The following is a 24130-nucleotide window of genomic DNA, read 5'->3' as shown; positions in this document are numbered from 1 at the left end:
ATAATTAAACAAGAGATAAGACCCACTGCCTGTTTGTCCCTATAATTATATTAATGTGATCAATAAAGCACACATAATTAGTGCACAGAAGCAATTACCAGCACCGTGGCACTTAAGAAAGGTTATGTTTAGCAAATGAAGTTCCAGTATAATCAGGAGATTCTTCTGAAACAATTTGATCGTTGCAGCTGATCACACTGAATAGGAATGGCTAATATCTATGTGGAGAAAAAGAAGAAAAAGAAGAATTTGACATATTTTAGCCCCTACTAGACACTATCATATGGCTGCTTTATGGGCTTGGAGTAACTTACAGTGTATGTGGACAGTAAATATCTGGTACAGGGCAAATCCATCCTATTCCCAGAGGCTTAGAAGAACACAGCAAATTGTATGGGCCCGGTAAGTACTTCACAGAACAGTGATATAAAGCATTTTATATTCATTTTCAAACATTCAGGTTACATTCACCTTTCTTGTTATCTCATTGTACCCCTGTATTCCACTGACCACATTACAGTTTTAAGACTGTTTCCTTGATATTGGAATGAGTACGCATTTTGTATTCAAGGCACAGAAACAGTCAAATTATCACACAATATCTCTATAGCTAGATAATAAAATAATGAAATATAGGTACTACACCTTAAAGGTATAATTATAATTATGCTGTAAGCCAAAAATGAATTCAAAACTATGTAAAGTGTATCTTTGGCCATCTCTCCGTTGTTTAAAGGAAAATATTAATATAAACATGCACCCGATTTGTAGTGAACATTATTATTTTTCACATTAGTGCGCTTCCTCAACCTAACATTCCATGCTGTGGCATATTAGTGGCACATTGCAAACAGCTGGCTTGTGCTGGAATCAGCCAATTAGAATCTGCCAGTGACTTATAGCGTGAGTATTTTCAGCAAAAAAAAAGTTACATTGAGAAACTCACTAATACATTGTCAATTTAAATAACTATAAGAAAAAAATGTATGTAATAGAAATCCACAACAATTTTTTTTTCTTATATATAATAGAAATGCTTCCCCTTTAAATATTGCAATCTATAGCAATGGATAACAATTGGAATTGCTCCCAGAACATCTTTCTAGGAAGGGCAGATCAATGGTTAAGTGCTCCTAACATAACCAGTTCCACCTCAGGGTCAGTAATGCGCTCACTAATGAACCTAGTCCTCATTCGTTTTTCTGTGACGCACATCAGTGTTAGGGTTACAGTATGTGCACCCTGCTTTTTGGGCTATGAACAAATATATCATTTAAATTAATTATAGAATATAAGTGATGCCCTAACAGCTCTTCTCAAAGAATACTTCTTTCCTAACAGTTTCCTATAATGCCCTTACTCACTACAGGATTTATAGTAGCAATGGCCACAACATGGAGACAAATACCAGCCAGGAGATGTTATTATTTCCTAATTAGGGCAGGGATAATTTTTAAAAAATGATAGAAATCTCTATAATAAATTGTGATAAATAAGTTTTTACTATGACATACTAAACCATTCTATTTCCTTTTCTAAAAAAAACAAAAGTATGATTGCAAAGGCACACATCACAAAATTTGGACTTTGGATAGTATTTATTACAACCTAACAATTTGTGTATAGTTTGCTTGTAATTACTATAAGCCTTTAATAAGCAAAAATACTTATGATACTTCTATTTATCTTGGGGACTGTTCTTGACGAGTTGATGTTCCTATATGTAGCCCATACATAATAGTGTAAGGATACAGGTAATCAGTTGTGCAATATTTTGTTGATTGTATTGCTCTGCACCCTGCTCAGGTGTGCACACATATGACTTTGACCTCTTTCCACCAGCAGCCTGTTATTTAAACTGTGGTTTCTATAGTCTCTATAACTTCCAAGTCTGTTTTGGATGGAGATACCACTAGTGGACAATTTTCCTGCCCCCAGCAACTGTCCGGACTGCAATCCTCCTCTGAACTGAGTTCCGCACCTTCTTCTGTATCATCATCACATGATTCTAAAAAGGGAACTCCCACTGCATTGATTCCAGAGTCCTCTGAGTTTGATGGGGAAGAGCAATGATCTAATTTAGGACCCTGTGCTTCATTGGGTTGGTAGGCCTCTTGTTGGTGCTCTCTCACAGGCCTAGCCCCATGAGAAGGAGGTGGTGGTAGCGGTTGGCGCTGGACATAGCACATTTTCCCATTGATGCATTTTACCTGATAATTATCCAGAAATAGGTCAGAGATGGTGCAATATCGAGGAGATTCTGGAATGTATGGGGGTTGAAAAGAAGGGGCTACTTTAAGAAAGTGCTCGGCCAGCGAGACAGAGATTTGGATGGTGTTTGTCTGGTCCTGGGGCTCAGCTGGAATTTCTGTGCTTGGAAGCTGCTCCACAGGAGTCATGGGCTGGTACACATATTTACCTGAAATTAAATAACAGAGAAATAAATAAGCAAATATCAAATGTAAATAAATATGTTATATATGAATGATATACAAGATAATAAAAACAACATTTTGATAATAATAACAATGCTGTGTGTTTTCACAGTGATAATGGTGACTTTTATATCCAGTACATTTTAGTAGGGGCGTACATTATTCATTAAATATATATGGTTATGCTATGCACAGCTTCATCAAATACATGAATAAAGCCAATGCACCAATGTGTAACCATATTAATCTTCTTTTAGTAATATAAATCCCTAATATCAAAGGTTGCCTTTACAGCTAGGAAAATCTAGCCAAGTATTTTGCATCTGCATGTTAAATATGGATATGGGTAATGAAACCCCCAAAACAGCACTTTTAAATACACAGCAATAAAAACTGAACTATTAAAAGGCAAAGATGTTCTGCACTTATTAAATATTCTGTACAAAGTTTGTGAGAAAGGTTCAAATAAAATAGATACACTACTGCAAAAAACCCAAATTAGCTTGATTGTGAAAAGTGCTGTAAGATAAATACAACAACACAGTCGGGCATTTACTAATAAGCATCTACATGATTAATTCAAGTTAGCGCACAGGGAGTTTGGACTTACTGCCCCACTATATCACAGCTGTTTTGCCCAAACTGAAAACCAGCCAATCCAGAAGTCAGAGAGCAGTGATCAATGTTATCTGCACTTTCGTGCAGGTGGCTAAATCGGACAATATCTTACTGCTGGGTCTGCGGGATGTTTGGCTGTATAAAATTAAAGTTGGCTTACATATAGTTATTGCTAAAATTCTTTGCAATTATTTGACTGGTTTCTATGGGTAATTATTTTCCACCACTGACAGTAAAAAGGTTCATCCCATTTCTAGCACAAGTACCCTTTGCCAATGGTTTACTGAACACTTATTGAAAAACAAAGGGAATCTAAATGACCCTTGTAGACTTTCCTCTTTAATAAATTGCAAATCATACATTCTCTTCTAGTGGTTTCATCCCTATTTATCTATTGAAGGGCTTGATTTATAAACTAGAGAAGTGGAGTTGTTCCAAGCAACCAGTCAGAACTTTGCCTTGATTTGCCTAATTGTTGATTGCCTCAGGGCTCTGTACTTGGTCCTTTGCTGTTCTCCCTGTACACACTCTCTCTAGGAGACCTTATTTCTTCTTTTGGTCTTAAATATCACTTATATGCAGATGACATCCAGATATATTTAGACACCCCTGCACTAACCTCTGATGTTCAAACCCAGATTGCTAACTCCTGGCTATCTCTTCCTGGATACACCACGCCACCTCAAACTTAACCTAGCTAAAACAGAGATCATGGTCTTCCCGCCCAAACCTGGCCCTTCTCCTCCTTTCACCATTACTGTTGACGGCATGACCATCAACCCTGTTAAATCAGCACGCTGCCTTGGGGTCGTCTTTGACCAGTCCCTCTCCTTCTCTAACCATATTATTAACACTGCCAAAACCTGTCACTTTTTCCTCCGCAATATTGCCAAGATACGCCCCTTTCTATCACAAGTAACAGCTATAACACTAATCCATGCCCTTATCCATTCCCGCTTAGATTACTGCAATCACCTACTAACCGGCCTCCTAGACTCCCACCTCTCTTCCCCTGCAATCAATCTTAAACTCTGCTGCCAGGATCCTCCTGCTCTCTCCTAAGAGGGAACCTGCTCAGCCTCACTTAAGCTCACTAGCATGGCTGCCTGTTAAGCAAAGGATAGCTTACAAAATCCTTCTGCTGACATTCAAAGCCCTTCACTCCTCTGCTCCTCACTACATTTCTTCACTGGTCTCCCTGCATGTTCCTGGTCGTCTCCTCCGCTCCTCTCAGAGCCTCCATCTTTTAACACCATCCACACACACTATGCTCTCTCATCTTAAACCTTTCGATCTCGCTGCTCCTTACCTCTAAAGCTCTATCCCTGATCCCTCCGTAGGGAACACCCACTCTCTTTAATATAAAACTCAGATGCTACCTTCTGGAGCACTAAAACATTATTTTGCCCAAATGCCCATACCTAGTACACTCTTACTTTCCAATTTGTGCCTGTATGTTACCCAACCACTTACACTGTAGCTCTAAGGGGCAGGGACCTCCTTCCTACTGTGTCTCATACCACATGGCACTTACTCCCTGTGTATTTATTTATTGTATTTATTATAACACTTGTCCTCCCTGTGTGTAATTTTGTATATTGTAAGATTGTACAGCCCTGCGTACCCTTGTGGTGCTTTATAAATAAAGTTATACATAGATACATACATACAAACGAAGAGAGCTCCAAACACTCCGGACTTGCTAAAAGCAGGTCTTTATTGTTGGCGATTGTTTTTAATGGAACAATAAAGACCTGCTTTTAAGAGTCCGGAGTGTTTGGAGCTCTCTTCGTTTGTGTGCAGATTCTTCCCCTTCAGCTACGGGTTCGGGGCCCTGAGCACTCGGACCACATTGGGACCTTGGTGAGATGATTTCAATTGATTTTGATTGATTTTCCTGGGTTTCTGCTTGCATGTTGCACTGGCGTTAGGTTCGGCGTTTATACACCCAGACCTGAATGACTGATTTGGTATGAACTGTTATTTATAATCAAAGCCCTTTAATTGAACATTCGCTCTTTTGATTGGATTTAATTTAGATTTATAGTATTTTTTGTTTTCCGTTTTGTTATAGATACATATACATACATACATACATTTGTGCTAGTAACCACACTGGTATAATGTAGCACTTATGTTTATCAGATATGTATATTTTATCCATCCTGTCAGGACCATGATTTAGAATTTAGAAGTATTAGCAATTAACAAGACCAAATTTTGTGCATCTTCGATTTCTACCGGAAATGTACAAACATTTTGCATTCACATGAATTTCTTTATAAATAAACATGAGCGATCTGAAATGGAATGCATGACATTCACACATAATTACAGTAATTACAGCTTTGCTATCTGACACTTTATGTGCTGATGTGTGGGAAAGATTTGTGGATGTTCACAGGGCTAAGCCAGTCATATTGCATACAATATAATGTAAACATTAAACCCTAAACCCCAAGTGAGTGAAAGGAGAATGAACACTTTCTAGAAATTAAGTTAAAATTTGCCCAAGACTAGTTTGGACACCATAGAACAAATTATGTTGCCAGACTGGGACCCAATCCTTCCTGCAATGCTTACCATGCTTCAATAAGGATATAGGATAAAGGTATCTGCTACTTGCTTAAAGAAGAGAATAATGTTCTGAACATTTTAGACACCATTTAGACTTCATGCTTCTGCCATGTTTGTCATATGACAAAATTACCGTAGTTATGTGCTACACAGTAACTGCCATTAAAACAAGAGGAGACAAATGGTTTTAACTCTGTGAGCACTGTTCCTCGATTGTTGTCAGAGTAAAAGTTCTTTGGGCCATGGATACCCTTTGCCAGGATAATTTGGGATATTGTGTTGAATGTTAGCAAGGCTATATCATTAATCTTCTTTTTCAGTGATGATAGAAATGGATATAGAATGTATTAGCAGTGTCAGCTCTTTTACCTTAGTTAATAAATCAACTGATTTTGTTTCCACTATTCTTTAGAGAATGAGTGTTACAAGCATATTTGGAATCAATATATTACTAACTTCTGTTTTTGCTGGAAGGCCAGACTTGGCAGTGCTTCCCCGTAGCTGATAAAGTTGTCTTTTCACAGAAACACTCCATTGCTTGCATTTTCCATTCATTCCGCCCATATAATCCTCAAATCTTTTCTCCATATGTGCAAATATTAAATATAATGGCATAATAGCACCAGCAATCTGTTCATAGTTCAGAATGCGGAAAGTTAAGATACAGAACACAGGAGGGTGGAAAATGGAAAACTCATGAATAAACATTGTTTAGTCAGATTAATGTAGTTGTAATGATGCGTTATTATGGTGATGCAGGATTAAGCATTAGAGTAATGAATAGGGAGGAAGGAATGAAAGAAATGATAGAAAAGGGATGCTTTAGAAAGTGTTTTATGTAGGCAGTCATAAATATGCGCCCAAAGGAAAAATTATATATTTTGGGACTGCACAAAAGATTAATTAATACCATGAGGCCTCACTTTATGTGTGGGATATGCTAACCAGCACTCAACAACCCCATGTCTAAATGGCAGCAAAGATGTTTGTCTCTAATGTCATTTGACAAATTACAGGCAGATATTATGCCCTTTCTGCCAACGCTAGCAAATGCACTGTAAGTGCCCTAGAAGAGCCTATAGGCATTGCCATGCCTCACAGTGTGCTTGTCAGGATCCATTATCACCCAATAGGTTTAATGGGGAACAAAAGCTTTGTAGGTGCTTCAAATAGAAGCACTCCCCAATGCACAAAGTTACTTTCCAGGAGATTTTTTACACTGCAGCTCAAATAGCTGATTATATCATATAAGATTTAGCACTCATTCCTAATTAAACCAGTTCCTAATAAACATTCGTAAATAAACCAGTAATGTGTGGTCAACTTTATTTATAAGAAGGGGTCAATGGAGTTTGCCCTAAGTTTAACCATTTCCCATCAACCTGCCTTTGCTCTGTGCTGTCATTGCTTGATATGGAAGTTACATAGGTTTTACATAAGTTACATAAACTGTGTATGTTTAGGGGCCCGATGATGTTACTATGGGGCCAAATAACTAATTAGTATAAAAATAGTAACAATTATTTTAATTGGGGGGGGGGGGGTCAGTGGGGTTTATATGTAAGTTAAGTAAATTTGTTTGAAAGTAATGTACGTTTTGCACAAGTTATGCAAACTGTGTAAGATAAGGGACCCAATAATAATTAGTATTTAACAAAAATAGTAAAAATAATCAATGCTAATAATTTCTTAGTTTCTTAGTTTAAACCCACTTCTAGTCTCACATCCAGTTATTCAGGCTCATACTGACCCAATTATCTATTTCTCAGGCATCCAGACCCAAATGCAGCAAGAATCAAATATGCCTGAAAGTCACCCAGGGATTTTTACTGGACAGTGCCATTGTATTGTGCTGGCATTTGGATTTTAAATGCTGACTGCTCAGCAGAAACCAAATGTAGAGTAGAGTCCTTTCCTTATTGCTTTCCCATGGTTCCTCTGTGCCACATTATATTTTCAATTACCATATTATGTTTGTTCTTTTCCCATTATGCATTTAATTTTGTCGCTTCAATTAAGGAAAACTTTCAAGAGAAACAAGTCTACCGTGGACACAAATGAGACAGATTTTCAGAAAACACATTAAGTCTGCTCCCTTCTGGAGAGAGTTAAAAACCTGTTTTTATAAAGTTTTATAAAGCCTTCTGTGCCCCATATACGTGTGTTAATGTTCACTGTGAGGTACCAGACTTATAAACATGTATGTATTACAAATGGCGTTTAAGAAGTACAGTTATGGGATCAGTTATCCGGAAACCCATTATCCAGAAAATTCCAAATTATGGAAATGCCATGTCCCATAGACTCCATTATAAGAAAATAATTGTAATTTTTTTTTAAATAATTTCCAAGGTCTTTTAGGATAAAGTCAACAAAGAACAGGGATCCCCAACTTGTTTTACCTGTGAGCCACATTCAAATGTAAAAAGAGTTGGGAAGCAACACAAGCATAAAATACAGGTATAGGACCCGTTATCCAGAATGCTCGGGACCAAGGGTATTCCGGATAAGGGGTCTTTCTGTAATTTGGATCTCCATACCTTAAGTCTGCTAAAAAATCAATAAAATATTAATTAACCCCAATAGGATTGTATTGCATCCAATAAGGATTAATTATATCTAAGTTGGGATCAATTACAAGGTGCTGTTTTATTATTACAGAGAAAAAGGAAATCAGTTTTAAAATTCTGAATTATTTGATTAAAATGGAGTCTATGGGAGACAGGCTTTCCGTAAGTCGGAGCTTTCTGGATAATGGGTTTCCAGATAAGGGGTCCGATACCTGTACATTCCTGAGGTGCCAAATAAGGGCTGTGATTGGCTATTTGGTAGCCCCTATAAGGACTGGCAGCATACAGGAGGTTCTGTTTGGCAGCGCACGTGGTTTTTTGCAACTAAAACTTCTCAACCAGGAGTTCAAAAATAAGAACCTGCTTTGAGGCCACTGGGAGCAACATCCAACGGGTTGGAGAGCAACATGTTGCCCACGAGTCTCTGGTTGGGGATCACTGACAAAGAACAACAAAGAAATGTTACATGCTTTTAAAGGGACAACGTGGTAAAGGTGATTTTTTTTTTTTTTTTTTACCAAACAGCATCATTTTTTTTTAATAAAAAAAAAGTCCCCTTAAATGTAAAAATATCATGAAAAAATGAAATCAGAACTGAACATCTGACTCAATCTTAGAACAATGCCTCAACCACTGTAAATTGCAGCATTTATCCTTCTATGTTTCTTTCTTATCTAGTAAAATATAGCACATTAACTTGAATGTTATTGTATTTTTGTATTTATTTATACTTTATTACTGTATTGATCCCCATCTGTCCTATTCATGCATAAATAAATGTGTAGCACTGAATAAATAAAAACATACATACACAAACTATCCAGTCATTACTAATGACAGATTTATCTATCGCTGAAACACAACATTCTGTCACAAGGATTACAGATCCTTGGGCTTCATTTATAAAAGGTTAGGTGCAAGTGCAGGAAACATTTTGCCTATTTTCTTTGTAGATGATCTGCCTTAAATCCAATATAAATACTGTAGCCTTTGAAAAGAATTGAGTTTCCAGATCAGAATATGTAGCAGAGAAGAGCTTACAATCCAGTATGCTTCTTATATAAAAAGCATTTAGACTGTACCTAGGCCTCATTATCACAGCAGGTGGAGCACTTTGACGTTACTTGGTGGCGCAGCGCCATAATAATCTTCCTATGTGACATGTGTCTATAAATTACACAGCTGTTACATTGCTACATACCTGGGTTTCATTTCATTGCAGCAGCAATTTGCCACCAATGCCTGTATTCATGTTTTCTCATTCCCATGGCACCTCAGAATAGTTTCTTTATAAAGACTGGTTATAATTTTGCCATGAAGGGTCGAGGCTGTACTGTTACTCTCAGACTTAAGTACAAGAGTTGGCTTAATTTCCAAACCAACAGCTCCTGGTGCAAAGGGTCACTTTGGGGTTAGGTGCCATGGGTCTAAACTGTCAGGTATATTTTAATATATCTACTTTTCTGTGCAAAATGCACAGGCCAATTGTTCTATTTTGTTTTGCACACCTCTGTTTCTTTTGGGTACAATTTGGGCACAATTTAGCTATGACTTTTCCATCAACAACAGGCATCTACTTCTTTATTGCCTCTTTGTCTCTTTGGCTTCCTTCTTTGCCAACGATGGCTCAAGTACTAGCAGTTTATTGGTCACATAGCACTCAGTTTGCAGGTTAATTTACTAGAAAACTGGCACTCATAAGCAGTAAGCATCCCACAACACTAAAGACTTGCTTTACTCAGACCAATTCCCCAATGATATCAGTGCATGAGTTCAGTTCCTTCTTGCTCTGCCTATATTACTGTACCAAGGAGCAGCTTTAAATGTACATAATATTCATTCATTCAAGTGTTGATTATGCAAATTGTTGTAAAACACTTTCAGAGGTTTGAGCCACTTCACATTCATTTTGCTATCTGCAAGTGACTTACACAGCTCTGAATTAATCATCATGTTGGTGTGATACAAGACTTACTTCACAATCATGCTGGAAATTGAATTGAAAAAAGACTTCCAAAATATTACTTCATCCTTATCACATGCAAAAATTAGTGTGGAAAATCACCTCTTTTAGGTATGTAAGCATGGCACATCCTGTGTTATTATAAGTTAATAAGTTATTTACACACAAAAAAGGGCTATTATTTATTATATATAGAATATATAAGGATTCGTGCCCCAAACCTGAAGGAGCCCTAAAAGAGAGGTAGTCTGATACTAAAGAATATGTTTACAAAAAAGGAGACAAGAAATCCTGTATTTATTTTGATAGAGAACTCAGTGCAGCGTTTCTGTGAGTGCTTATGGCTGTATTTACATAGACCTTTCTGATAAAGTTTTTACCTTTCCTTCTCCTTTAAGTTCCATGATTCAATCCTTTATATTGTAACAGAAATACCCAGGTGACTAATATCCTATAATTGATATAGAGGCACATTATTTACTTTATTGATGGCAAGCAACAAATCAGTATTGTATTGTACTCCATCTTATTGTCAAGTTTTCTTTATATATAAAATGCAAAATGTCAAGAAAAAACCTGGACGCTGTCATCCCAGGTTCTGAACATGTAATTACCAAAGCGAAGGATGCACCCATGTCTGTTAATAAGGTGTTTGTTAATATAAATAGATGAGAAATTGGGCCTATCATAGAGCAGCTTCCTCATTTGGCAGGAACTCAGTAAATGGGAAGCAACACAAGTTTTCCATGAGGACCTAAACATGAACCTAAAGTTTCCCTCTAAGTACTTTGCCTCCGAGTGCTTGTAATCTAGAAAAAGGAATCATTTTTTTTTTTTTTTAAATGTATGGTGACAAGCAGATGCTTACGTTTCCGAATGCAAGGCACATCACACATGTAATTATGATTTACAAAGGTAATTTTGCATAGGACCAATGTTCCAGTTTATCCTGCATGAAAAAACTGTGCCCAACTGTATGCAAGGTGCAAGGATACAGCAGGTAAAGACACAAGGCTTGGAATTAAGCCTGAAAAACGTACCCATTAGTTTCACTGGCAGACAACCCATAACATACTGGAATACCCAGTGTATCAGACCTACCTTGCCGTTTAACATCTGCTGTTAGGAAATGCTACTTGTAAGGTTCCCCTAGCTTGCAGGCTTCCAAACTACTGTCTGGTTGCTAGGGTAATTAAACACTATCATTCCAATAGCAATTCAAACTCCCTTTGTTGAGAATTGCTTATCAAAAAAATTCAAAACTACATATAAAACATAGAAAGTATAAATGCAAATTGTCTTTGAATACTTCTGAGAACACCATATTAAAAGTTGATTTTAAGGTGAAGTACCCCTTTAATCCCACTATTGTTCTTCCACCAGGGCATCACGCAGAAATAGTGTAAATTTAGCTACCATGCTTATACTTAACAATTATCCCCCGCTGCCTGATACAAGTTTAATTAGCGTATGTCAGGATCTGATGGAAAACATCCCTGCGAGCTGACAGTAATGCTTTCAGAAGTGCATCTTCTTGCAGGGAGCGTGGGAATATGTTATAAAAATATATTCCCTTTCACAGAATATAAATATTATATTAAGGGCAGAGTCAGTAAAGTGCACTCTTATCAAAGTACCAACAGCTTCTAACATATCTGTGTTGTTAACTCCATACTTCCACTTGCACACGTGAGAGTAAGAAGAATAAGGGGAAAGCCATTAGGAATTCTTGTTAAAAATTTCTTTATGAGTAGTTTTGTATTTTCCATTTCTTGGATACAGCAAAAACAAAGGCTCAGCGGCAGTTGGAGACAAGGTCAACCACAGATGAAATTTAAAGCATATCTGATGGTTTAAAACACCCTCTGGATGTGGAATATGCTTAAATGGTTTGGTAGCATGGTTGAAACTGGCCAGATCAAAGGTGGCCATGTAAAGACAAGTTAAGGTTTCTTGCCAATTTTAGTAAGCCACAGACATGTAACAACTTCAGTGAAGCCTAGCCAACTATCCAAGAACAAGAGCACAATGTCAATATGGTGCAACCTGCATTGTTTTCCAGAATTAGAATGCAACTCATTAGGTACAAGTCAGTTGTCTGTGTGGGTAAACAAAGGATTTCAGAGCACAATATCTCTCTATATATATATATCAGTATATTCAGTATATATATATCCCCTATGCCAGTTCAGTTAGCAGTGTCGGAGAGAGATTGCAGGGGCCCACCATAAAATCCTGGACAATGGGCGCGCTCTCAAAAATGTAATTGCTCCTCTCCTTCATCAAACTCTCTATTCTCTTAGTCTGTTTACTCTACATACTATATTGTATTCTTCTATCCATCAAGCTTCCTTGTTCCCATACAGAAATAGGGAATGACCATGAAATAGGCTAAATAGTTAGAAGCAAGAGGGCCCACTGACACCTGGGCCCACTGGGAGTTTTCCTGGTATCCTGGTGGGCCAGTCCGACACTGTCAGTTAGTACCAATCAGACTCAAGAGAATTTATGTTAACATCTATGTTAAAAGCAATGACATGATTAGTAGTAACAATACAGGGGAGATAATAGTAAAAAGGCATAGTTTTCTACTAATCTGCATATAATTCGTACATAAATATGTGAAATGGTCAACAGAAAAAAAGTGTAAAGTATTAAATTATTGAACACAGCATGGTACTCACTTGGAAAACTGAATTCTTAGTGAATGTGACATATATTCCCATAGCTACACTTCTTTCCACTTGGTAAATTATTCATTTCTCATTTAGGCACAATTTATCCTGGTGAAATTATTTGGAATGCATACTCTGAATATATCTGTTTGCGTATGTATACAAGCTGAGTAGAATTAAATCAATATTCTAATTAACAATCCTATATTCTGTGTAGGGGGATATTCCCTAAGGTCATGAGTAAACAGGTTTTAATCTTACAGACAGATTTTTTAAAGATCGAATTGGGGAATCCCAGCAGTTTCGATATTTTTCACATTTATCAACACTTTCCTAACTGTCAGGAATATGTTAATGGGGTAACGCATTGATCAAAGCTGATAAATATGTCAGTTTGTTAAATATGTTTTTCGTGCTTTGAGCAGTTGTGCATGTTCAGTTTTATTTGCCGCTAACAGAATTGGTAATCCCCAATGCTGCCCATATGAGGTTTAAAGATACAGTCAAATTATTAATCATGAATTGTTAAAAAGTATGGATTTGTAGTGCTTGTGAAAAAAAATGATAAATGGACACCCACTGGCTCCAGTGATAGATGCATCCGCATTACATAGTAACATAGTAACATAGTAAGTTGGGTTGAAAAAAGACATACGTCCATCAAGTTCAACCATAATGCCTATACCTAACCTGCCTAACTACAAGTTGATCCAGAGGAAGGCAAAAAACCCCATCTGAAGCCTCTCTAATTTGCCTCAGAGGGGAAAAAATTCCTTCCTGACTCCAAGATGGCAATCGGACCAGTCCCTGTATCAACTTGTACTAAGAGCTATCTCCCATAACCGTGTATTCCCTCACTTGCTAAGAATCCATCCAGCCCCTTCTTAAAGCTATATAATGTATCAGCCAGTACGACTGATTCGGGGAGGGAATTCCACAACTTCACAGCTCTCACTGTAAAAAATCCTTTCCGAATATTTAAATGGAACCTCCCTTCTTCTAAACGGAGTGGGTGCCCTCGTGTCCGTTGGAAGGACCTACTGGTAAATAAAACATTAGAGAGGTTATTATATGATCCCCTTATATATTTATACATAGTTATCATGTCACCTCTTAAGCGCCTCTTCTCCAGTGTAAACAGACCCAACTTGGCCAGTCTTTCTTCATAACCGAGACTTTCCATACCCTTTACCAGCTTAGTTGCCCTTCTCTGGACCCTCTCTAGCTCAATAATGTCCCGTTTGAGCACTGGAGACCAAAACTGAACAGCATATTCTAGATGGGGCCTTACCAGTGCTCTGTAAAGGGGAAGAATAACCCCCTCCTCCCGTGAATCTATACCCCTTTTAATACAGCTCAGAACCTTGTTTGCCCTTGCAGCTGCTGCCTGGCATTGCTTGCTACAGCCAAGTTTATTATCTACAAGGACTCCAAGATCCTTCTCCATTATGGATTTGCCTAGTGCAGTCCCATTAAGGTTATACGGGGCTTGCATATTTTTACATCCCAGGTGCATGACCTTACATTTATCCACATTAAATCTCATCTGCCACTTAGCTGCCCAGATTGCCAGTTGGTCAAGATCCTGCTGCAGGGATGTCACATCCTGGATAGAATTGACTGGTCTGCAGAGTTTTGTGTCATCTGCAAACACTGATACATTACTCATAATACCCTCCCCTAAGTCATTTATGAACAAATTAAACAAAAGTGGACCCAGTACAGAACCCTGAGGGACCCCACTGAGAACCTTACTCCAAGTAGAGAATGTGCCATTAACAACCACCCTCTGTACCCGATCCTGTAGCCAGTTTTCTATCCATGTGCAAACGACTTCACTAAGACCAATAGACCTTAGCTTAGAAAGCAGTCGTTTGTGGGGAACGGTATCAAATGCTTTGGCAAAATCCAAATAGATTATATCTACTGCATCCCCACTGTCCAGCTTCTTACTTACCTCATCATAAAAAGCAATTAAATTGGTCTGACATGACCTGTCCTTCATAAAGCCATGCTGATTACTGCTCATAATGCCATTCTCCACTACATAATTTTGAATGTGATCCCTTAACAAGCCTTCAAATAACTTGCCCACCACGGATGTCAAACTTACAGGCCTATAATTGCCAGGCTGAGATCTTATTCCCTTTTTAAATATGGGAGTGACATTCGCCTTCTTCCAATCACTAGGTACCATACCTGATGAAAGAGAGTCTGAGAATATCAGAAACAAGGGCCACTGCAATTCTGCCCCTAGCTCTCTCAGTACCCGAGGGTGTATTCCATCTGGCCCAGGTGCCTTGTTTACATTTATCGTGTGTAACCCTTTAAGCACCATATCCTGTGCCAACCACTGTGTAGTTGGAGCTGAGGCAACAGTGAAGCTATTGGGTGAGACTTGGCCCACTGGCTCCTCTACTGTATACACAGAAGAAAAGAACTGGTTAAGCACATCTGCCTTTTCTGTATCCGCTGTAACCATATTGTTATTATAACTCAATGGGGCCACACCCTCAACCTGCATCTTTTTACTATTAATATACTTAAAAAACTTTTTGGGGTTAGTCTTGGCCTCGGCCGCGATGCGCTCCTCATTTTCTATCTTTGCCTTCCGGATTGCTGTTTTACAACACTTGTTATAGTGTTTATATTCATTAAACGCAGCTACTGTCCCCTCTGACTTATATTTCTTAAAAGCTTTCCTTTTTTTCCCTATTAACTTCTTTACCTCAGAGTTAAGCCACATAGGGTGATTCTTAACACTTCTACTTTTTCTTATTAATGGAATGAATTGAGAACAGTAATGATTTAATATCATTTTAAATGACAACCATTTCTGCTCTGTATTTTTATCAGAAAACATAATGCCCCAATCTATGCCCTGAAGCGCTGCCCTTAAGGAGCTAAAATTTGCCTTCCTAAAATTCAGTGTCTTTGTTGCCCCCGTGTAAATTTGTTTCCTGCACCAAACATCAAATGAAATAACATTATGGTCACTATTACCCAGGGGTTCAACCACTTGCACATTTGCTATACGTTCTGGGTCATTAGAGATCACTAGATCTAGTATAGCATTGTTCCTGGTTGGCTCCTCAACAACCTGTGACATAAAGTTGTCGTGCAGCAAGTTTATAAACTTGTTCCCATTTACTGTCCTGGCAGTACTATTGCCCCAGTCAATATCAGGGTAATTAAAATCCCCCATTATTATCACTTGCCCCAAACTAGCAGCCTTTTCTATTTGCAACAGGAGCTGGGCCTCCTCCTCTTCGCTTACATTAGGGGGTCTATAGCATACCCCTACAATTAGCTTGGTAGATTCTTTACTATCTGTGAGAAGCTCAACCCATAAGGATTCAGCTCCCTCTGTTACCCCCATCACTTCCTCCTTAATATTTGCTTTTAAGTCGTGCTTAATGAACAGACACACTCCTCCTCCTTTCCTATTGCCCCTGTCCCTCCGAAACAATGTATACCCCCCAAAACAATGTATACCCCCCAGCATTGGTTCTGCTTATGACAGGACAGCGATATCTGGACACTCCCATGCATGTAAAGCATCTGACTTTAAGGGGAAGCTATGAACAGAAAATGTGCAGTATATGGCAACAGCCAATTATTTTATCATACCACTACATCATACAGAATGTGAATTCTGAAGATACTGTTGCTTTTAATTGATCTTCAAGTGATTACCAGGGCTGTTTATTGTATATATGCGGTAGCTGCACAGTATTCCTAGCTTTGCCAGCTAAAGTTTATAATAAGATGAGAAGGACGCACTATGAGATACAAACAGTTCTTATAGTCAGATGTGCAGGGTATAGTATTACTATAGTGATAGTCGGATGTGCAGGGTATAGTATTACCATAGTGATAATGTACCGCTAAAGTAGTTTTGCTGCCAGATCCCCAAACGCCTTGCACACCCCCCAGCCTTACATTAGGCCAGTGTTCCATTTATAAGACAGTGGCACTAAGTATATGTTGCACCTCAGAGCAAGTGGAAACGAGCAGAGGCGACAAGCCTGAGAGCAGCACATTGTCATTTACAGAAGTAATAGAAAGGGACAAGCCAGCTCAGGGGGACTGCACATCTAAAGGGCAAAGCAAGAGCAAATGTGACCAAAAGCAGTGCTGCAATGTACGTACCAGCTCGCTGATGTGCAGATAGACACTAATATATTATAAATCAGAAGCACGGCGACTGCTTCTCTTAAGCAAAAGTGAATTTAGGAAAACATCCAGGCTTCTGCTATTGCCAGGCTGCTGAGCAATTGCACTGCTCACTGATATATTCTATGTCCTTCCATGCAATTGAAAAGCAACGGTTTAGTGCAAATGAACATCCTAAAAAGTCAATAAAGGGGGCATCAATTAAAAAAAAACATCCTCTTTATTGTTTTTTTTTTTGTTTTGTTTTAAAAACATGGAAAAGGAAAGAAAATGTTTCGGAAGAGATTACACACTTGTAACCCCAGACTACTTTCTCATTAGTGATCTATATCAGCAAATCAAAGGATTTAATCATTACAATAAGAGTTTTAAGAGAATTAAGTAAACAAAGCTAAAATAAAATGAAGCATAATCTACAAAATTAAAACAACACATGGGACTTATTATGACAACCAAATTAAAGAATATTTTAAGAAATTTCCAGATGGACTTCACCCACTGGAGTTTGTCTCAGGTAACCAAGTAACCATAGTAACTATAGCAAAACTGTTATCACATGCAAAATGATGTGACAGATTAAAGGCAGAAAACAAAACTGGCAATATCCATCTGTCAGCAAGAAAACTTTTAGAACAAAAAAGCTTGTATTTAAACCCTTACGTCTCATAGCTTTCATCAAGAAAATCAGAGTGATATGTGGAGTGATATTTGGCTGATCTGATTGGTCATCCTTAAAAAGAACTGATCAGATAGGGTCACGGCAGTGCTGTCAGTCAATATGACAATAGGATTCTCTGCCTGGCATGGTTATTATCTGAAAAAAGCCTCATCAAATGAGCTATAATCTATCTAAAGCAGATAGCTATATAGCTATTTAAAAGAATAATAATTAATAATATCAATCAGGAAGGGGATTATTTTTGGTCCATACATAGGTCAAGTCTAAAAAACATACAGGAATTAAAATAAAAGCAGCGCCAAATGAAGAGGGGACTCTATTCAACACATAGGAGCATACAGGAACACACCAAAAGGGGAGCAGACATAAAAGACACTGCCTATCCTACAATATCCAGTACTGAGCAAGCTGACACTACAGGAAGAGAGAGACAGGGAATCTACACACATTAACCAGTTAAATAAAGCTGTGATAGGCTGCAGTAACTAACCATTGACAATGCTGACACAAAGGCTACTAAGATATGTATTTTGGCTTTATATTAAACTGCTGTCTTAAATTACACCATTAACTCACCCTAGACTTTGAATAACATTCAATGAGACACATTCATATTTAGTATACTTCTAATATTATACCTAAAAGAAAAGCTAGTAGCCTCTAGCAGATTAATGGAATATATTCTTTCTTATTAGTTCCTATCCTGCCTGATGAGCATTGCTAATATTATCCAGCTCTAACAAAATTTTAAGCAAATATGCAAATGTACAGCTGAAATAGCTGCCACTGACCTATTCAACAGGGAATGATCATATCAAGCTTTACAATGAATAATACATGTATCCTCCATCTAAAATGCTACAATTCCTATAGGGGTTGCTATCTTAAAAATAAATGGGTAATTTCCCAGCAGTCTATAAATAGTGTGGATTCCCATAGCTGTTTTCCTATGCTGGTTCTGGTAACAGAACATAAAATACTACAAAAATCAAAAAGAGTCAGTAGAATGTTCTGATGTCCAGTACAAAAATACTCCATGAGGCATGTATCAAGTATAGAGACTTCAATGGGATTTTGAGTAACTATGTCACATTGCACCCTCATTCTGCCCAAGCCTGATATATATATATTTTTATTTATTTTGTTTATTTGTTTTTGGAGACAGTTGATATCTCTAAAAGAGTTACACAATAGATTTTCCTTAATAGGGCTAGTAAGAGTAAATATAGCCACATTCTATAATACATTAATTGCTTTATATTAACCTAGTGCAGGAATTTATGAAAAAATAAAAGATATCAAATATTTTTGTTTTTAAATTAGCAGGGATATTCCCTCCCTTTTTAAAACCTAATCATACAAGGTTACAACTTTGGCGAGTTTAGTCACTCAGGGGGGACAGGATCCCAAGGCCCATAGTTCACAATACAGGATTCTTCAGCAAGCCCAAACCATATCTGCCCATTAGATGAGGTAGGATTGACAGCTTTGTTTCCAGACAAGGATATGGACAGGAGGGAGGGCACTTACATGAGGGATGGAGCTGATGACATATGGTGGAACAATGTTGTTTGGGGTGAACTGATGGCATTTGTGGACAGGGCTATGGTGCGTCAGGCAGGGACTGGCTTAACCCTTTAAGTGCCAGCCGAATTCGTCATTTCAGTTCCCCCCAGTGCCAGACGTTTTGTAAACATTCTGTGCTCTCTCAATGTAGGGGCTTTTACTGGGGGCAGGGTTAAGTTTAGGTAGGCAAACTATATATTGTTTTTTTCAGGAGAACCTGAGCTTTCCAAATCTACCTGAGTTTTTGTGTATTTCCACTTCTGGAACAAGATTTAGAGCTTGAAATACAAAAAAAAAAAGAAAAAATGCTATTTTTCATGATATAAGGATTTCTACAAGAAACATATTTTATTTTATGGACAAAAATTCAACTGATTTGGAAAGCCTCATGTCTCCCGAACGTGCCAATACCTGATATGTATAGTTTTATTGAGATTTCTGAGTAAATTACTAAATTTTCAAAGCATTACAGCAGAATACGGCATACTTTACATTCCAAAGCCAAAAATCCTGGAACATTAGGTTTACCCCAGGAAACCATACATTTTTGAAAACTACACATTCTGACGAATCCGAAATGGGTAACTATGTCTTCCAACTCCTAAGTACCAAACAGCAATGCTTTACTGAATTTAGCATTTTCTATAAAAAATTATGAAAATTCTAAAAAATCACCTCAAATCTTCCACTTTCAAGCACCTTATCTCCCACATAACATTAGGTACCAAGAAAACACACCCTAAATATGAAAGCCAGGGGTCCACTGAACGGTTTGATGCCCATTGTGCATAGGATCACCAATGTATCTGGCATTTAGAGACCCCATAAGGAAGTTAGTGCATACAAATTGCCCAGGAGATCTCTTTAGCTACTGAAAATTCAACACACGTACTGCATTTTCTGTGGGGTAAAAACACAAAAAAATACATTGACCCCCCAAAACCATATATTTTTGGAAAGTACACATTCAGGCGAATTCAAAATTGGTACCCATGTCTTTCTACTCCAAACTACAGAGTCGCAGTGCTTTCCCAAAATTGCTAGTTTTGGTGAAATACCTGAAAATCACATCAAATCTTCCACTTTCAAGCACCTTATCTCCCACATAACATTAGGTACCAAGAAAACACACCCTAAATATGAAAGCCAAGGGTCCGCTGAACAGTTTAATGCCCATTGTGCATAGGATCAGCACTGTATCTGGCATTTAGAGACCCCATAAGTACGTCAGTGCATAGAGATTGCCCCAGAGGTCTCTTTAGCTACTGAAAATTCAACACGTTTACTGCATTTTCTGTGGGGTAAAAACACAAAAAAATACATTGACCCCCCAAAACCATATATTTTTGGAAAGTACACATTCGGGCGAATTCAAAATTGGTACCCATGTCTTTCTACTCCAAACTACAGAGTCGCAGTGCTTTCCCAAAATTGCTAGTTTTGGTGAAATACCTGAAAATCACATCAAATCTTCCACTTTCAAGCACCTTATCTCCCACATAACATTAGGTACCAAGAAAACACACCCTAAATATGAAAGCCAAGGGTCCGCTGAACAGTTTGATGCCCATTGTGCATAGGATCACCACTGTATCTGGCATTTAGAGACCCCATAAGGAAGTTAGTGCATAGAGATTGCCACAGAGGTCTCTTTAGCTACTGAAAATTCAACACATTTACTGCATTTTCTGTGGGGTAAAAACACAAAAAAATACATTGACCCCCCAAAACCATATATTTTTGGAAAGTACACATTCGGGCGAATTCAATATTGGTACCCATGTCTTTCTACTCCAAACTACAGAGTCGCAGTGCTTTCCCAAAATTGCTAGTTTTGGTGAAATACCTGAAAGTCACATCAAATCTTCCACTTTCAAGCACCTTATCTCCCACATAACATTAGGTACCAAGAAAACACACCCTAAATATGAAAGCCAAGGGTCCGCTGAACAGTTTGATGCCCATTGTGCATAGGATCAGCATTGTATCTGGCATTTAGAGACCCCATAAGGAAGTTAGTGCATAGAGATTGCCCCAGAGGTCTCTTTAGCTACTGAAAATTCAACACATTTACTGCATTTTCTGTGGGGTAAAAACACAAAAAAATACATTGACCCCCCAAAACCATATATTTTTGGAAAGAACACATTCGGGCGAATTCAAAATTGGTACCCATGTCTTTCTACTCCAAACTACAGAGTCGCAGTGCTTTCCCAAAATTGCTAGTTTTGGTGAAATACCTGAAAATCACATCAAATCTTCCACTTTCAAGCACCTTATCTCCCACATAACATTAGGTACCAAGAAAACACACCCTAAATGTGAAAGCCAAGGGTCCACTGAACAGTTTGATGCCCATTGTGCATAGGATCACTGATGTATCTGGCATTTAGAGACCCCAAAAGGAAGTTAGTGCATACAAAGTGTATATACTGCAATATAAGCTACCGGCATGTGCATTATGCGGCATAAGACCCCCTAACAGTTAGGAGACTCTAGAAAACCATATATTTTCCGAAAGTACACATTCTGACAAAACAAAAATGGGTAAATACATCTTTCTACTGCAAACTACCAAACTACAAAGCTATGCTAAACAGAACGGTTTTTATGACATTTCTGAAAATTGTCACAAAGCTTGCATTTTACCCCATTATGTATCCCCACATTTTGTACCGTATCAACATAAAACATTCTAAATATGAACGCCATGGGTCTACTGAACAGTTTGATGCCCTATATGCATAGATTTACCAAACTATGTGGTGTACAGGGGCACCCAAGCAAAAATAGTGCATATGAATTTTCACATAAGACGCTCCGGCTCATGCAGTTTTTGCACCAGGTATGTGTATTATGCAGCATAAGATCCCCTAACAGTACAGAGACCCTAGAAAACCATATATTTTCCGAAAGTACACATTCTGACAAAACAAAAATGGGTAAATACATCTTTCTACTGCAAACTACCAAACTTCAAAGCTATGCTAAACAGAACGGTTTTTATGACATTTCTGAAAATTGTCACAAAGCTTGCATTTTACCCCATTATGTACCCCCACATTTTGTACCGTATCAACATAAAACATTCTAAATATGAATGCCAGGGGCCTACTGAACAGTTTGATGCCCTATATGCATAGATTTACCAAACTATGTGGGGTACAGGGGCACCCAAGTAAAAATAGTGCATATGAATTTTCACATAAGACGCTCCGGCTCATGCAGTTTTTGCACCAGGTATGTGTATTATGCGGCATAAGATCCCCTAACAGTACAGAGACCCTAGAAAACCATATATTTTCCGAAAGTACACATTCTGACAAAACAAAAATGGGTAAATACATCTTTCTACTGCAAACTACCAAACTACAAAGCTATGCTAAACAGAACGGTTTTTATGACATTTCTGAAAATTGTCACAAAGCTTGCATTTTACCCCATTATGTACCCCCACATTTTGTACCGTATCAACATAAAACATTCTAAATATGAATGCCAGGGGCCTACTGAACAGTTTGATGCCCTATATGCATAGATTTACCAAACTATGTGGGGTACAGGGGCACCCAAGTAAAAATAGTGCATATGAATTTTCACATAAGACGCTCCGGCTCATGCAGTTTTTGCACCAGGTATGTGTATTATGCGGCATAAGATCCCCTAACAGTACAGAGACCCTAGAAAACCATATATTTTCCGAAAGTACACATTCTGACAAAACAAAAATGGGTAAATACATCTTTCTACTGCAAACTACCAAACTTCAAAGCTATGCTAAACAGAACGGTTTTTATGACATTTCTGAAAATTGTCACAAAGCTTGCATTTTACCCCATTATGTACCCCCACATTTTGTACCGTATCAACATAAAACCTTCTAAATATGAACGCCAGGGGCCTACTGAACAGTTTGATGCCCTATATGCATAGATTTACCAAACTATGTGGGGTACAGGGGCACCCAAGTAAAAATAGTGCATATGAATTTTCACATAAGACGCTCCGGCTCATGCAGTTTTTGCACCCGGTATGTGTATTATGCGGCATAAGATCCCCTAACAGTACAGAGACCCTAGAAAACCATATATTTTCCGAAAGTACACATTCTGACAAAACAAAAATGGGTAAATACATCTTTCTACTGCAAACTACCAAATTACAAAGCTATGCTAAACAGAACGGTTTTTATGACATTTCTGAAAATTGTCACAAAGCCTGCATTTTACCCCATTATGTACCCCCACATTTTGTACCGTATCAACATAAAACATTCTAAATATGAACGCCAGGGGCCTACTGAACAGTTTGATGCCCTATATGCATAGATTTACCAAACTATGTGGGGTACCGAGGCACCCAAGTAAAAATAGTGAATATGAATTTTCACATAAGACGCTCCGGCTCATGCAGTTTTTGCACCCGGTATGTGTATTATGCGGCATAAGATCCCCTAACAGTACAGAGACCCTAGAAAACCATATATTTTCCGAAAGTACACATTCTGACAAAACAAAAATGGGTAAATACATCTTTCTACTGCAAACTACCAAACTACAAAGCTATGCTAAACAGAACGGTTTTTATGACATTTCTGAAAATTGTCACAAAGCTTGCATTTTACCCCATTATGTACCCCCACATTTAGTAACGTATCAACATAAAACATTCTAACTATGAACGCCAGGGGTCTACTGAACAGTTTGATGCCCAATATGAATAGATTTACCAAACTATGTGGGGTACAGAGGATGCCAAATTGAAATACAGCAGACAAAATGTCCATGTGCAAAGACAAGTAACAAAGAACAATGTAAAAAGCCCTAAAATTGATAAAAATAAAAAAGAAATCACTAAAATCATTTTTTTTT

General features: G+C 37.9%; 1 protein-coding gene across 1 annotated transcript in view; it reads right to left on the bottom strand.

Moving 5' to 3' along the window:
* Positions 1-422: 422 nt before the first annotated feature.
* c3orf70 (chromosome 3 open reading frame 70) overlaps positions 423-24130 on the bottom strand; it is a 76908-nt gene continuing 53200 nt past the window's right edge. Inside the window, exon 3 of the mRNA XM_002936534.5 lies at positions 423-2419. Within this exon, the coding sequence (XP_002936580.1) occupies positions 1854-2419 (566 nt within the window). The 3' untranslated portion in view covers positions 423-1853. The remainder of the gene's footprint in view (positions 2420-24130) is intronic.

This window comes from Xenopus tropicalis, chromosome 9, assembly GCF_000004195.4.
Source record: "Xenopus tropicalis strain Nigerian chromosome 9, UCB_Xtro_10.0, whole genome shotgun sequence".
Classification (NCBI taxonomy): domain Eukaryota; kingdom Metazoa; phylum Chordata; class Amphibia; order Anura; family Pipidae; genus Xenopus; species Xenopus tropicalis.
The sequence above is the reverse complement of the archived record's forward strand: the minus strand, read 5'-3'. Positions and strand labels throughout refer to the sequence as shown.